Genomic DNA, 18,171 nt, shown 5'->3' with positions numbered 1-18,171 from the left:
TGCTAAATTAGGGACGGCTAGCGCAGATAGCTCTCGAGTAGCTTTGCGCGAAATTCAAAACAAACCAAATATATCACTTTATCATGAAATTTAACTTATTATATCACAGCTTGTTTCATAATGAGGAAAAATTAATTTTAATAACTAGGTTTGTTTCTTGCTAATTTTTTGATAAAACCGTTTTGTAGCACAATGCAGTTTGTATTTGTTACCAGTCTACCTTATGATTTTTAAAACGCAAACTATACGGTTTTTTTAGCTTTTTGTGTAAAACCAAATACTCAAATCATAGTGTAGCGGGCAATATTAAAATAACAATTTTTTAAAAGAATTTTAAACGTGTCTTAACTAGCATGTGAGGAAAGTAGTAATCTAATTATCAAGTGAACACATTATTCTATGTTAGGCTTAAATACGACGTGTTTAGTATATGTTGGCATTCACTTAAAAGCAGACTAAATTAATTCGAATGCTTATTATACTTAACTGCGATAAGGGCTAACAAACGTATTTACAAGACATTTAAAAACAGATAGGAGTAGATCATGGAAGTAATTAGATGTCGGTGGATATGTTGGTGATCTTTTGAGGTGTATCACCTCCTTAGAAGAATATGAATGACAACCAGAACAACCTTTTTCCTAAGAGATTTTATACCAAACAGTGTGTTATAGTTAACATATACGAATGGGCGTTGATTTATCAATACACGTTCCTAAGATGGTCTATTATTTTTCCAAGTTAGTTCCGCCCAAACTCAGGTCACGATTTTCCCTTCCACTCCTAGTGTACTGGCCCATGTCTATTGTTAATTTGTATTCGAAACATTGTATTAACTAATCAGGTCACTATTATTTTTTTTGCATTATAGAGAAAGAAACGAAAGCTATCTGTTTCGTTAAAAATTGGTCAATCTCAAAACTAAAATAGTGAGACAGAAGGGTTTCACATTTGCGTCCAAAATTGCTATCACTCCATTATTAGCATTAGTATATAACAATATATGACAGTTACAATATTTTCTTCGTACAGAAGATCATTATCGAAATTAAAATAGTGGGACAGAAGGGCATCGTATTTATAAACATAACAGGTTAAAAGTACCACACATAATCCCAAAAACAAAAACAATGTACTAAAGGCACACTAATCTTTGTAACGTATATATACAAATATCAGTGGAAAAGTAACTTATCTTTAAAAATTTGTGTCAGCTTTTCACAGGTGATAAATCTTTACTTCTCGTGTCTTTTTTTTTTTGTTTTAAACTTTCACGCAAATCTCCAAAATGACTTTTTACAAATAACCATCTTTAATTTTGAACTGGTATAATGGAGAGAAGACAGCTAGTCTTTCATCTTTTGGGCAGATTTTATCTGATTGAATACCCGGATTTGACTTTTACTCTTATAATGCACTAATGGCTTCAATTTTGCAGCAGTAGGATTGAAATCATGTACCCTTTTATCTACAGTCCAGACACATTAACCATGTCATCACAAATTATTTTAACTGAAAAGCTACGATTGCAAAAGAAACGTGATTAAGTTGACGAACGTGACTTTAAGAAACACGGTTTTCAATCAAAATCGTTAGAAACGGACTTACAATTCCTACAAACACTTAAATAAAACTATATTAGATTTACTTCTGTAAGTGTTCAGTTTTCAAAGAACGAAGAAAAGTGTTGAAGTCGTTTGGAACTTAAACCCCAAACCGAAGTTAGTATATTTACATGAACAGGTCAAATGGTACCACTTTTTTATGTCAGTAGTTTAAAATTAAAAGATGCCATAAAAGGATATTTACGGAACTACAATATACATATTATAACCATAATAGTCATCGTGTAATAGAAATAAAATACGTAGGAGGTCTAATTACGAACAACACTGTAATATCTTTGAACTTCAGCGAAACCCGGTAAATTTAAGACAAGGCCTGATGAAGCTTTTCACTACTAACACATGGTTCTTTTTAAGAATATAATGCATTATATTAAAAAAAAAGAGGTGCGCCCAGCTTGCTACTTATCTTACTGCCTTTCTAAAGAAGCTTGTTATTTTTACATGCTGTCGTTAGCGGTTATATTATAATTTTTGCACGTTCGTTAGATCAACAACCTCGTCAAACAGCATACATTCTAATTAAAACTTTGAAAAAGTTGTCTAGTAACATGGGCACACTTTTGCATGCGGCCATAAAACCTTGAAACTTATTTACGTTCTGACTGACCTCTTTTTTGAATCGGAACAAAGGAGCAAGCCAGTTTTGTTATAATACAAGGAAAAAACAACAAAAGAGAACAATGAACACCCTCAAAACAATAAGTTATGCTAAAACAAGGGAAACGCTCACACGCCCAATATCTTTAACTGATTACCTACCTAAAAATACATTGAATGTTTTCATTAATTTGTCTCTCAGCCAATGCAAAACTTTGAGGTTATTTTAACACTAATGTATTTGAAATATCAGCTATTAAATGGTTTACGCCAAAGAACTTTAAATTACGTACAGATTTTGAATGGAAAAGTTTGAAAACATATATTGTGTTACACTTTTCCTTAAGGGCACTTTTTTGTTTGAAAGACTTTAGAAGTTATATATTATCTGTATGCATAATCAATTTTCTTTTTACATAATGAACTCAAATTAAAATGAAAAAGTTAAGATTCAGTTTTAGTGAAACAATTTTGAATTTGAGCATAATAATGATCGATTTGTTACACCCGATTAACCATACGAGTTATTTATGTGTTAGTTATACGTACAGATTTTCTTAAGCCGGTTTGATGTTTACGATAATCGGAAAATGAAATCATTTCCACTATATTATATTAATATTGTTCTGTAGTATTATTTTCTGGATATAATTAATGCTTATCATGTTACTGGTACATATTTCTTACTGGTCACTTACACCAACCTCTAAAATTCCTTTCTTCGTATATCTTACGTCTATGTAACTGATAATCAAAGTTTCTTTAACAATAGTTCATCACCGTCTCAGGGCTGTACTTGATTAACATGAAAGATACCGACTTAAAAAATGGTTCCGCAAAGATATTTGTGGTTTTTGTATACATGTTTGTAATGTCTTCAACAAGGGAAGAATAGGTTCCCATATTTCTGTCTGCATTTATTGAAATTTCTGGGGTGTATTCAAGAAATACGAAGACTTTCTTTACAGAAACTTGCCTGTCTCAAGATGCATAGTGAACACTTGAATACTACCAACCACGTGGTATACAAAGGCACAATACGAAGCGAGGGAAATGTTCAGAGACATCGGTCAGGTAAAACTCTTGAAAGGGAATTTATCATAATACCAAAGACTAGCAAAAATTTCTCCGTCTTTGCTTTCGTGGGGAGGAGACTATTGGTCTATAAAAATGCTTTAAGCTCTAGAATTTTACTAATTCATTTTAACTAACCTTGTAGAACTAATGCTATTCTCTATTACAACAAAATATAAAATACCTTGATTGAAATAGTGCATGAAAAAAAATTTAGATGTTAAAACAGTACAATTCTAGTTTATTATCCTGGTTACAAGAACATTTTATCAGGTAACATCAATAAATATAGTGCTGTGTAGTCACAGTTACAGTCATATTGTATTATTTATCTTAAGAAGGAAAATAATAATAATATTTGAATTAAAAATGCAATTTTATATCTAACGTATCTAAGCTGTAGGATTGGTAAAGATATAAAATTCCTCCAGGAACATGTATACAGTCAGCCGATATGTTTTGTAGAAAAAAAGAATATGAAGTATGTTCTCGAACGCTTCTTAAGATTTAAAACAAAAGCCATACAGAAGTTTGGAATTTCGCACAAAGCTATCTGTGGCTATCTATTTCGAGGGCTATCTGTGCTAGCCGTCCCTAATTTTGCAGTGTAATACTAGAGGGAAGGCAGCTAGTCATCACCACCCACCGCCAACTCTTGGGCTACTCTTTTACCAACGAATAGTGGGATTGATCGTCACTTGTCACATTATAACGCCCGCACGGCTGGAAGGGCGAGCATGTTTGGCGCGATGCGGGCGCGAACCCGCGACCCTCGGATTACGAGTCGCACGCCTTACGCGCTTGGCCATGCCAGAAACCATACCGCAATAGCCGACTGCGTATTTTACATCACTGAAGACGAAGCCATTGTTCTGTGTAAGAAACTATTGCAGGCTGAGCTAATTACTCAAACAATGAGACTTTGTTGAGTCTGTGCATAAACGTATGAAACACTTTCAAATTAAAGTACGTAAAACATAGAAAAGGTACTTGAAACTGACTAAACATCTCTCCAGTCAAGCTCTATATTCAGATAAATTAAAAGTTTCAAATAACAAGACTTGGCTTTCAGAGAGGATAAGCAAATTGATGATTTTACATTGGGGCGAAGCACAAGTTTCTGAAATTAAATGATTTGATTATGTACGATCTTTCAGTTTTAATAAGCAGTGCAGTCAACTTTTTAACTGTGGATAAAGAAAACTAAATATGTAGATATTCCTATCAATATTTTATCTTAAGACTGCTATTGACATGATGAACTGGGATGTTCTTTTAATAATACGTTTTTACAACTGTGACACTGATCATTAAATTATGACGAAAATGGAAAGTTTTTCCTCATATTAATGAAACTATTTTTAATTTGTTGAGTAAATTTAGTTCATGTAAGATTTTACCTTTTCAAAGATGGCAAGTAACGTAATTGTTTCTAAATTGTCTATTATGTAAAGCAACGAAGTATAGTTGCTTCAGGCCTATTGTCACATACAGATAGTGACTAGCATAGAACTTTTTAAACAGATAGTCTAACTGCTGAGTCGATTTTTATCTTGTTTTAATCTTTTCTAATTTAAACATTACTGGTTTACGTGCTCCTGAACAGACACATATTGTTAATAATATTACTTAAAATCACACTAATGGTTTTTTACATCATTTCACTCTCTTAAGGTTTTTCACCCTAAGGTCAATATCCGATTGTATACACCCATGATATCTCTGTTATAAACACACTCCAATTTGACAGATATATACCACAAAAGTAAAGCCTATTTCAAAGTAAACACAAGCATGTTACTTGGACCACAACAAGGTTATGGCGTAATACAATAATAAACAGCTTCAAGGCTCATTTGCTCTTTCAATTTATGAGACTGTAATCGGTCCACAGGAACTTTAGCTGTAAGACTTGTCTCCCTGTCAGTTTCGTATTAAAAGCTCCAAGTACATTTTATAAACAATGCCAGTAAAGTAATCTACCTCAAAGGGCAAGCTTCAGTACTTTTCTGAATGAATTATAGCAGTGCATAAACAGATTATGCTCTGTTAATCATAACTTAACAAAACTGTATTAGATTACCAAGAAATTAGTTGGAAAATAGAAGTTATTTCTCTGATAAAATGTTAAAATACTCCCATGAACCAGATTCCTAATTTCTTTATTTAAGCCTTTATCTCATTTCTCGAAATACAACAAATATTTAATTAGCTTTACAAATTAAATCCACACATTTTTATGGTCAAAACTTATTTGATCTCTCTGTGCTAAAATGATATCTAAAACAGACTGAAACGTTTATCTCATTAGATGAATTCCTATAATAAATTCAAGTCATAGTTGTTTATTAATAGCTCTGATTTTTAAGATAATTAGGTTCTATGTAAATATGCGGTAGACTCAACAGATAGCCCGATGTGTGTTTGCTATAACAAAACACAAACAAACAATATAAATATTGCGTAAAAGTTAACTATATGATTTTTAATATATTTCTAGACTTTGCGATACTTATGGACAAAAGGTTTATCGTTTACTGAAGAAGTGTTTGTACACGTTTTCAAAATATTTAAAATTCAAAATTACATATACTTCGTGAAATATATAGACTCGTTTCTCTTGAAGGTTTAATGCAAACATTTTTATTAAATGTGTATACTGTTTACAAATCTTCGCCTAGCTTCCTTCTGCGGCCACAATATATATATATAAACAGATATATTTCACGTGGGATTCTATACACACAATGGACTTCAGTTTGAATCTAACAGTCACGTCAATGACACCCTCTCAAAGTGCAGTTCATCGGTCATAAGCGTCGATTACAATTACATAAACAATGTTTAAATATGCTGAATTCCACCTTCTGACGTCGATCCTTGAGCAGAGACTTGGTTAACTTAAATAATATGTGTATTCTTTTTCTTTGCTATGTTCACCAATCAGTATTCTTTTACGGTTGTTTATAATGCAGTTTTATAACAACTGACAGTCTGTATGCCGGTTCGTTTTCAAAGTATATTAATTTTATATAACATCTCAAAGTTATTTCATCTTCACAGACAAAGCTGTGATTCATCTATTGAGCCAGTGGTAAGTTTATGGACTTTGAATGAAAAAATCCGAGGGTCGAATTCCTGCAGAACAGACTGGAGATAATCCACTGTGTAGTATTGGGTTAAAAAAAGAAGTGTAACGGACTGAATGAACTGTATGGCAGCTTTGCCATGGATACAAATGTATTCAGACGATTTATACTTCTTCAGGACATTTTCATTTAGTCTGATAAATCACCGACTAAAAATGTTGGCATTAAAAATTAGGTTTACTGGCAGTGACAAAAATGTTGGCCATGTGGGTTAAGGCGTTCGACTCGTAATCCGAGGGTCGCGGGTTCGAATCCCCATCGCACCAAACACGCTCGCCCTTTCAGCCGTGGGCTCGTTATAATAGGACGGTCAATCTTACTACTCTTTTGTAGCGGTGAGTGGTGATGACTAGTCTTACATTGTTAAATTAGGGACGGCTAGCGCAGATAGATCTCGTGTAGCTTTGCGCGAAATTCAAAACAGTTTAGTTGCAAACTTGAGTAATACTTGTTAAACTGTATTTATATTATTATATCCTATTATTTCACGTCAATAATGTGATAATCGGGTTGTATGGGTTTGACAAAATTTCGTTATTGGTTAATTAGTTTCGTGGTCATTCCTTTTTTGAACATCCTTACGAAAGATATAAACAAACAGAAAAGTGTTAGCGTTCTTATATTCACTATGACTTGTATTATACAATTAAATTTAGTTTCTTTTGTAGGACTTTAAAAATATCACTTTAAATAACCTTGTTTTCTCTACCAGGGTTTTCATAACATAAAATTGTCAAAGTTTCGCTGGTTGTCAAAGTCAATCAATAACAATTTGTAAAATTTTCATCTTGGCGACAAATTATTTTGTTACTCCATGATTTCGAAGTATTCTCACTGTAGGTGATTTTAAGAACATCACGAGGCTGAATGAAGGTGTGGGAGGAAACAAACTGACATCAAGTTTAAATGGTTGGACAATTTTTCTATAGAATTCTGTTGGTTGTTATTGTGACGTCTTTCTTTACGTTTGCCTTTGCGAGTAAGGTCTTTATACACTTCAATGGGGTGGGGATGGAAATTCAGGAAATGCCATGTATGGACCACCCAACGAATCAAATTTAAGACAACAACAGAACCTGGTAGGAGTGAAAGTAGTTCTTGAGAGTCGGTTGACCATTAGGACATCAAACCTAAAACATACACCCAATCACTTTAAACCATCTATTATCCATCTTACTTTTACTGTTAGGAAATCAGACCATGACAGTTGGAGACTGTTTGAAAAGCTGCAGGCAATTGGGCAATGGTAAAACTTCGGGTTCACACTATCGCCTAGAGACAGGCACGTGCAGAAACACAAGATTCCCCACGCCTGCATGACAAATTTATTTTTCCTCAGGTTTTAAAATTCTAGAAAGCAAACAAAAAGAGTGAGGACAGAACTGACAAATTATAGAAATGATGGATATATTTTGTATGATTAGAAGTCCTCACACACCCAAATACAGACCAAATTCTTAAAGAACCAAATAAAATATTAACTACTAACTTAAACTTAAATATTTAAGTATAGTATGCTAATATAATAATAAATTGATAGACATTGATTTATAGTCCTAGCAAATACTTTTTCTGGGGTACATATTGTATGTCCCCATCAAAATAAACCAATTCGTTATTCTTATAATTCATTACCAGTTTGTTATTAGTGTTCTAATGTTAAGACAACTTGATATTATTACTGTTCTATTATTGAAACCTAAATGATATTATAATGTGATACCCAAGTAAAATAACATATTGGGAGTTTCGAAAAAACAAAAAGAAAGTAGGAAAACTAGTCAATTAAAGTGTTAAATCTCTTTGGTCACGATGTTTCAGGGTAAGAATAGCTACTGATGAATTATAGGTAACCTGATGGGTTATGGTTACTTATAACCTTTGAAAGCTTACAAAGAAATTGGGTTGGGTTGTATAACAGCTACACGTCGTGACAGTTTAGATGAGTTTTATGACAGACTGCCCCTCTGGTGTTGGACTTCTATTGTAATGGCAACTGAATAGAACTACCCGTGCGCACAGACTCTATAACGGGTGGAGTGCACCTAGTGATCATCACGCGCATTATATTAGCAAACTGTTGCTTGGGTGAAGCAGGTAAAGCTTTGTAATTTATGCGCGCGCAATAAAAAGCGCGGTTTTGTAAATGAATACTCCCACGTTGCAGAAAATGTCCTCATCTAAACGACAGGACATCTTGTAGCTAGCTTATGATCTTTGTTAATTTCTCGGAAGAGAGATGAAAAGAAAAACAAAACAACTGAAAAATACATTTAAAAACGCACAATAATTGAATTTATGGAATAGCTTTCTCAGCCGTATTATTCACGAGAAAAAACGAATAAAGTTAAGCTATACAGCCCTTTAAAAAATTCGATTCACAAACATGTGCATCTATAGATTTAAAATAATGTGATAATTGCAGTACGGATAAAAGTAACTCAATGCGACGATGTAATAATCAGCTTGGCACTTAACAAGTTCACAAATAAGGCTTACCATTAAGATTGAGCAATCGAATTAGGACCGAGTTTCAGGAAAACACTGAAACTAAAAATCCAAAAATATGCGGCGGATCGAGGGTGTGTACTCGTTCTCTTTGCTCTTCTTCTTACTGTAATGAATCAATAACGAGTCTGTAATATGCTAGATCTTCCATTGCCGCAGAAATGATTAATCTCAAATTACGCAACTGAACCTACCTCAGATTGGTGAACCTCAAGTTCTCGAAAAGCATGAATAACAGAACATACTTTTCCCAGTTTTTTTTATCTAGACCACTTCCTGAAGAGAACATTGATAATATAAAAGGTGATGACAAGGTCCTAGCCCATCACTTTATTAAAAAATTCGACTAGAAGGTAAAGAACACCATTAGTTGCAAAATAATTATCTTATACTAAATGACCAATACAAACAAAATAAACAGCTATAATGGACCTGTATCCTAGCAACTCAGGGCTAGTGCAGATGAACATGCTGGACATTATGGAAGTTTTCAGAACCACCCATACATTATCTTCACAAAGAAAAATGTGACTCTCTCATATTATTGTCCACAGCTTGACGGAGTCGCCATAAAAGAAAAAGCACAAAATAAGGAAAAAATGTAAATATGTCTCTTACGATAGCACTGCGTTGGTGTTAAATGTATATTATTACCGAATGGTAAGGCAGTTTCTGTTTGCCTTGTCATTTTGCGTTGTTTCGTAGATTCCAAAACTGGGCCTGGGGAGGAGGTCGAAGAACCATTAACAGTGCTGAATAGCAGGGTGGAAGATGAAGGGAGGAAGAAAACCTTCAGGTACGAGGGTGGTGGAGGGGGAGAGGCCAACCTGTAATTTGTTTTTCGTGATTGAGGAAAGAAATAACAGAGTAATGCTGTGTAGGCACATTCATGACGCCCTAGGCAAGAAAGCCTTTTTGGCAAAGACCCTGCGACTGTTTTTTCCTCTGCGAAACTTAACAGCACACACTAAAAGCGAGCTTAAACTCTATCCAAACTTTACAACTGGTAGTTGTACATTCATATGTATTGCACTTTCTGTGCAATCAGGCGCACGGTTCCGAACACTTCGACATATTCGCAGTTGTTTATTAATAGCTTTGGTCAAAGTAAGAAACTGAGTAAATCAGAACTGCAAAATAACTAGTGACTTGTTAAAGCTAGTTTATGTCCTAAACTGACAATATATGTAAAATGCCGTAAAAAAAAACTTATTTTTTTCATAGCTCTCGAATTCTTTTGTTCACAACTTATTAAGTTCTTCCTAACTATATGTTCATAACTTGTCAATCCTAGACAACCAACTAAATTTTTGTTTTATTAAGAAACCATCCATTATTTTTCTATAAAGACCTGGGAATTAAGGCGCTCGACTCGTCATTTGAGAGTTGCGGGTTCGAATCTCCATTACCGAGCATGCTCGCCCTTTATAATGTGACAGTCAATTCCACTATTCGTTGCTAAAATAGTAGCTCAAGAGCTGGTGAGGATGACCAGCTTTCTTCTTTCTAGTTTTACACTACTAAATTAGAGATAGCTAGTGCAGATAGATAGCTCTTGTGTAGCGTTGATCAAAGTTCAAGCTAAAGGAACCATTTTCCTATAAATTTATAAGATAATCTTTGTAAAACCATCCTTAACTTATTTAAGCATAACTATTGTTGCTCATAATTTCTTCACTTTTGATAGCATGGAAATATAGATTATTTAACTGTTGCTAGATTTTTAACGTATTTCCTTGATTGAAACTATTTTTGAAGTAAGAACTTATAACAATTTACTTGTTTTCCTAAGACACAAGTAATCGAGTTGTATAGCAAATGTAACTTTCATAAAGACACACCTAATAGTTTTTGCTTACCTTTTGGTAAAAGCTCTGGGTTCTGGAACTGGCGAATAGGGTTCGAACCGTTAAATTTTTAACATATTCCTCGCACATAAAGTTGTGAATGTGTTTTAAGACTGACAGTCAATCTCTTAGCGTAAACAGTGAATAGTAAGATAGTAATGTCTGGCTGTCTTCCTTCAGATCAGTTGTACCACGCTAGGAACAGCGAAAGCTTTGTAGCTTTATAAAAATACCAGTTCGAAACTACTATTTTGAAATAGTGTAAAATTTATATTAAAAATAATAAACAAGAAATACTATATCCGATACTAGTGATTTGCTTTCTGACTAATCAATAATTTTGTTATATTGTAGATCTTTTATTAGCTTTGTAGAATTTACACGTACGTCCAAACATTGTTTTAATAGTTATAGCAACATCTTAGCTGATTTAACTTGTTTTTAAATAAAAAATGACTCGTATCATGTATGTATTCTCAGCTCAAACTAAAAGACGTTCACACTGACAATTTCGTGTAAAGAGTGCACAAAAATTTTACGTTACATCGCATCCTTGCTGATTGTGTTTAAACGTAACTAATTGTAATATAACATAAAACTAGATAAAATATAGTGCGTGACGTATTTAAAGAGATCATGTGAAATATTTTTAATTAGCGATTTTTTGTGTCAACATTTTGGATATGATTCAACGACAAAAACTTCAAGTATTTGAGTACTGTTAGAAATGTTTTAAGTTTGATGATTTAACAATGTTTCAAAGTTTTCGTTTTATTTACCTACTTCTATCATGGTTACAGTTAACCAATATTTAGCGGTGATTATTTATTTATTCTAATCAGTATTATTGGATATAATGATTAAACACACAAGCTTTGAACAGCTAAACTCAGAGGTTGTAAATACTTAGTTGTGATAGTCCAAAGGTTATAAATTAATCTTACTTAGATATAAGAAATTGATTGTTTTTCGCTACACGTAATATTTAAAAACCAAAAACTTATAGATACATCTGCCGTTCATAGTAGTAACATTCATCTTTTTAAAAACTAAGTTGTTTTTACTAAAGCCTTGCCTTATAGCCATTTATTTACTTGCGAATTACCTGTTGCATCTTCAAGTCCTATGTAGTTTTCAACTAATTAATGCATTAATTTTATGTGACATTTTTTTCACTAACAAATAAATCACTCATTTCTTATAAGATCAAACAGTTGAAATGTGTTTGAATAGATCGCAGAAACAAATCTAGCTGCTTAATGCTAATTTAAACGGAAATTTTTCATTCAAGACAATACAAAAACAGAAGTAAAACGCAATAATAATAATACAGAAGTATGACTAACTTATTCATACATAAATGGAAAGTATCATTCAAGACAAACAAAATAGAAAAACTGAAGTAAAATGCAAAAATAATAATACAGAAGTATGATCAGCTTATCCATAGATAAATGTAAAGTATCATTCACGACAAGCAAAATAGAAACAGTGAAGTAAAACGCAATAATAATAATACAGAAGTATGATTAACTTATCTATACACAAATGTAAAGTATCATTCAAGACAAGCAAAATAGAAAAACTGAAGTTAATACAGAAATATGATCAACTTATCCATACATAAATGGAAAGTATCATTCAAGACAAACAAAATAGAAAAACTGAAGTAAAACGCAACAATAATAATACAGAAGTATGATCAGCTTATCCATAGATAAATGTAAAGTATCATTCACGACAAGCAAAATAGAAACAGTGAAGTAAAACGCAATAATAATGATACAGAAGTATGATTAACTTATCTATACACAAATGTAAAGTATCATTCAAGACAAGCAAAATAGAAAAACTGAAGTTAATACAGAAATATGATCAGCTTATCCATAGATAAATGGAAAGTATCATTCAAGACAAACAAAACAGAAAAACTGAAGTAAAATGCAACAATAATAATACAGAAGTATAATCAGCTTATCCATAGATAAATGTAAAGTATCATGCAAGACAAACAAAATAGAAACAGTGAAGTAAAACGCAATAGTAATGATACAGAAGTATGATTAACTTATCTATACACAAATGTAAAGTATCATTCAAGACAAGCAAAATAGAAAAACTGAAGTTAATACAGAAATATGATCAGCTTATCCATAGATAAATGGAAAGTATCATTCAAGACAAACAAAACAGAAAAACTGAAGTAAAATGCAACAATAATAATACAGAAGTATGATCAGCTTATCCATAGATAAATGGAAAGTATCATGCAAGACAAACAAAATAAAAAACACTGAAGTAAAACGCAATAGTAATAATACAAAAGTATGATCAACTTATCTACAGAAAAAATACATCTAAAAAAAGAGAGTAAAAAGCCATTTTCATTCTCGATCTACACCAGATTGTAGTACCATTATTTACCAAATTCGGGATAAAATTATCTTGAGAAATATTATCTTGTAAAGAATACAATATCGCTGAAGATATAGTAAGGTGTAAATTTCCTCTGAGTTAGCTAGTAAGATTGGAATTATCTCAAGCACCTTCATAAACTGATATTGTTAATAATCTGAATTAAGGTAATGTGATGTTATTCACTCATAAAGAATTCCCATGACGCAGATTACATAAATCAGTAGGTCCGTAAGAAGTGACGCATATCTAATGTGAGAAGTTACGGTTCTAAAACCTTACGAATCCCGGAAAAGTCCAGTTACTTCGGATGTCGGAAAATAGTCCTGCTGAAACATCTTACCAGTTCTGGAACTTAGACCTTTTGGGTTAACGGAATTCTTTATATATCAAATAACCTAACTTCAATTATAATTTCTAATACTTCCCATTAAATGGTATAAAAAACGTGACACTGTAACTTATATGCTAACAATACCTTGAATGTTTTAATGCACACCATAGTTAATACTAACTTCACTAAATAGAACCGACAGTCTAAGGGATTTTCTGTTAAGTATTTTGTGATTTAATAAACCCAAAATAGGTGTCAGTAAAGAGTACTGAACATATTATCACTTTTATTTCATATAGTTTTTCTCTCCTTTTGCCTACGCACTGATATTAAGTTTTAACTTATTACCTACCGACACACAGAGTCGATGTCCAGAACAACGATAAAGTGTTTATCTTCATTTTCTCCAATTTTCAGTCCCGTCGTTTATCTTTTACACGAAGTTTTTTCGTCTCACAGAGTTTAATAAAAAAGTTAATCAGTTTTTGTTTAGTAGATTTGATAAAAAAATGTATGTTTTATCAAGCCTCGGGCATCTACAATGCCCGAATTACTATTAGTACAACTGAGCCTAAGCTTTAACCACAAGCTGTTGGATCTCATGTGATATCGACGTCCACTCCAGCTCACCCACTGCGTTTTAAGCTCCGCCTGCTGAGCTTGTTCATACCCCGTCTTACGTTTTACATAGTGGATATTGTGTTGTAGCGCATGAAAAACATAGTTCGGAAAATAAGAGTAGTAAATCAAAATCCTTCCATCTGAAGTTATTATCATTTATATCTTAACATACCAGAATAGTCTTTAGAGGTTTATATAAAATATTTTAATTTAATTGATGTGAGAATGACAAAGTCATTTTTTTTAACTGACAAAATATATCTAAATAACTAAATCATTCAACGTTTCAAGTGATCAAATAAACTGTTGTTACATGAAAACGTTAATAATTTTCAGCATTGTTAATTCTGGGCGTCAGAAATTCACGAAATTCCATTCGCTTGCTACTTTAAATTCTTGAAAGAAAGTTAAACAGATCACATAAGTGTACACAGAATTTTACATGATTTCTACAGGAGGAAGGTTTGCTTGTTTGTTTTTGAATTTCGTGCAACGCTACACGAGGGCTATCTGTGCTAGCCGTCTCTAATTTAGCAGTGTAAGGCTAGAGGGAAGGCAGTTAGTCATCATCACCCACCGCCAACACTTAAGTTACTTTTTAACCAACGAATAGTGGGATTCACCGTCATATTATAACGCCCTTCAAGGCTAAAAGGTCGAACATGTTTGGTATGACGAAGATTTGAACCCGCGACCCTCGGATTATTAGTCGAGTTCCTTAACCACCCGGCCATGCCGAGCCTCTTTCTGAGTAATAAAGATTGATTACACATATATTATAAATTTTATTTATTCATCTTTCCATACATAATTTAATAAAAATATTATAAGGTAAAAGTTGTATCTGATATTTTGAGGACAAGCGATCTTTTGTGTGTGTGGTTGTAAATATTAAACTATAAGAAACTTTCAGGAACATCGAACTAAGAAGACAACAGGATATGTTTGAAATTAGTTGTAAAATGTCAAAGTTTTGCAGGATAAAGAAAATTCATTGGAAAACTATAACAGGCTTGTGAGGGTTAAAAAGTTTTGAAAACGAATATTTTAGAACCTAATGAAGACAACTTATTTCATTTGCACCGATGACAGTGACCTTTGTTGTAACTAGAAAAGTGAACTCTTAAAACTAATAACAACAACAAAAATAAAGCAATAACGTATCACCACTTTAAGTTTGGTGTGGATAAGCTAGCTATGACTTCAATCTGATTGCCAGTTTAAGTCTAACGTGGATGAATTTGAATCGTTCGCCTCCGATAGTACCTGTTTAATTATTATGTGGGTGAGACGTTAAGTTCGTTTAGTACGATTATGCCTGTTTACGTCCAGAATGGATGAGTTGGGTGTTGTTTGAATATGATTACATCAGTTTCAGTCTGGTTTGGATGAGTTTTGAGATTTTTGAATGCGATTATAGCAGTTTCACAATTCGTGGGCTGTTTGAAGATGATTCTATCAGTTTTAAGGCTTGTGTGGAGGAGTTGTGAGTTATTATTATTATTTTTGTAATGTGTTTTGTTTGTGAATTTCGCGCAAAGCTACACGAGAGCTATTTGTGCTAGCCGTCCCTAATTTAGCAGTGTAAGACTCGAGGGAAGGCAGCTAGTCATCATCACCCAACACCAACTCTTAGGCTACTTCTTTACCAACAAAGAGTGGGATTGCCCGTGACATTATAACGACCTTACGTCTAAAAGAGCGACTATGTTTGGTGCGATAGGGATTTGAACCCGCGAACCTCAGGTTACGAGAGGAGCGCCTTTACCACCTAGCCATGCCAGACCCGTTTAGTGTGACTATAACAGTTTCATTCTTGTGGAATAATTAATTTTTTCTTTGAAAAATATCAATAGTGAAGTAACAGTTAGCACTATATATTAACATGCATTTTAACTAATATAATGACAATTTAATTTAAATCTTTTACGGATTAATTTTTTTCACAATAATTATTATCAATTATGGACGATACTGATCTGAACAGCGTAATCACAACAATGAAAATGGTAAGTTGGGTTTACTGAGCATACTGTTTGTAGTGTTTAGATGGTGTATCTAAATATTTCAAAGCAGTAAGATTTCTATACTATTAGATATATTTTTTATAAACTAACGTTGCTTTTAGTTGATTTTTTCTCATATTCAACTATTGTTTGCGAGGGAAAGGGTATTTAAACTGTATTAACTTTAACCGCATTGTATCTATGAAATAGCCCGGCACGGCAAGATGGCAAGGCACTCGATTCTTAATTCGAGTGGCGCGGGTTCGAATCTCCGTCACACTAAACATGCTTGCTCTTACACTGCTAAATTATGGAAGGCTAGCGCAGATAGCCCTCGTGTAGCTTTACGCGAAATTAAAAAACAACAACAACAAACTATTCACTATGGCCACTGTAGGGATCGAACCCCGAATTTTAACATAATAATCCTTCAAAATTGCCGCGAATAAACTGTTCTCGTAGGGTGATGCTGTAATAACATAATGTTAATAATCTGATTATCGATAATCACGACAGCGTTTGTGGTGTTACGAATTTTCTTAGTTCCTGGAAAGCCCCCTACAAGTACAGCGGTAAGTCTACGGATTTACAACGCTAAAATCAGGGGTTCGATTCCCCTCGGTGAGCTCAGCAGATAGCTTGATGTGACTTTGCTATAAGAAAAAAACACACAATTCTTAAAAGTTCCAGAAATAAAAAAAAACCTTTGGACTCGTAATCCAAGGGTCGCAGGTTCGAATCTCCGTCACACCAAACATGGTCGTCTTTTCAGCCGTGGGAGTGTTATAATGTTATGGTCAATCCCACTATTCGTTGGTAAAAGAGTAGCCCAAGAGTTATCAGTGGGTGGTGATGACTTTCTTGTAGTCTTACACTGCTAAATTAGGGACGACTAGCGCAGATAGCCCTCGTGTAGCTTTACATGAAATTCCAAAACAACAACAAAAACTTTGTGCATGTGCAATTAATATCTGCTTTATATTATCCACAGTTACTACATCCACCCTCCCCCACCGAGTTCAATAAAGACGCATCTGCTTTATAATCTTGGTAAAGCTTCCCGCCACCTACATCTGGTTAGTTAACACAATAACATGTTATACAGTTAACACATAAAACTGTGTACGGTTTAATGGGTGTTACCTTCAAAACTCATCAGAAAAGCGAATTTGAACTAACCATTTTATAGGTTATACCTCATTCAGGTAAGACTTATTTTCGCTCCAGCTGTAATTAGGGCGGTTACCTAAGCTCTCTGGCCTCTCTCTAACCTTGCCGTCCCTCATTTCCCATTGAATACATGGAATAGATGTTATAAACAAAATAGTGGAGATACTAGAAACCCTTACAAGGGTAAAAGTTAATTTGAGGGTGGATTAGGTTAACAACTAGAGTTATGTATTTAGTTGTGACATATGAACTTGCCGTTGATCACTATTGTTTTAATAGAGTATGTCAAATTGACAGAGTGGTAAATTACTGAAACAGATGTATTTAAAGCTTTGCTTACACGGTCATTATAATGCCTTTACAATATTGAAGTGTATCTGGATGTTAATCACGTTTTACCACAGATTTTGATCCACCAATTACTTTTATTTTTTGAAGATTTTTTAAATAATAAAACATCAAACATATTTAATTTTTTCTTAAAAGACGTAGATTGTGACTGGTTTATTCGGATTTCATTGGTACAACAAATGCTGAGTGAAATAAATGTTAAAGTACGTGATAAGGAGTTAATTGTTTTGATAAATGTACATAAATATTTACACAAAATTAGAGATAAACATATTACTTGAAACATTTCTGACATATTTTTGTCAATTTCAACTACAAGTGTGTAATATATTAATTAAGAGGAAATATACTTCAAGAACTAATTATTTATCATAACCTCAAATTTCAATCTGGGAATTCACAATTGTATATGAGTAAAGTGTGGAAGAGCTCTCTCACAAAATGGAGGAACTACATTTTTTGCTCGTTCAA

General features: G+C 33.3%; 1 protein-coding gene across 2 annotated transcripts in view; it reads right to left on the bottom strand.

Moving 5' to 3' along the window:
* LOC143237071 (cell adhesion molecule Dscam1-like) overlaps positions 1–14,202 on the bottom strand; it is a 67,860-nt gene extending 53,658 nt beyond the window's left edge. For both annotated transcript variants that reach the window (XM_076475911.1, XM_076475912.1), the window contains exon 1: positions 13,905–14,202. In XM_076475911.1, the coding sequence (XP_076332026.1) occupies positions 13,905–13,953 (49 nt within the window). In that variant the 5' untranslated portion in view covers positions 13,954–14,202. The remainder of the gene's footprint in view (positions 1–13,904) is intronic.
* Between the last annotated feature and the right edge of the window lie 3,969 nt (positions 14,203–18,171).

Source organism: Tachypleus tridentatus, chromosome 13, assembly GCF_004210375.1.
Source record: "Tachypleus tridentatus isolate NWPU-2018 chromosome 13, ASM421037v1, whole genome shotgun sequence".
Lineage (NCBI taxonomy): Eukaryota > Metazoa > Arthropoda > Merostomata > Xiphosura > Limulidae > Tachypleus > Tachypleus tridentatus.
Note: the sequence above shows the minus strand (reverse complement) of the source record. Positions and strands in the feature narration are given on the sequence as shown.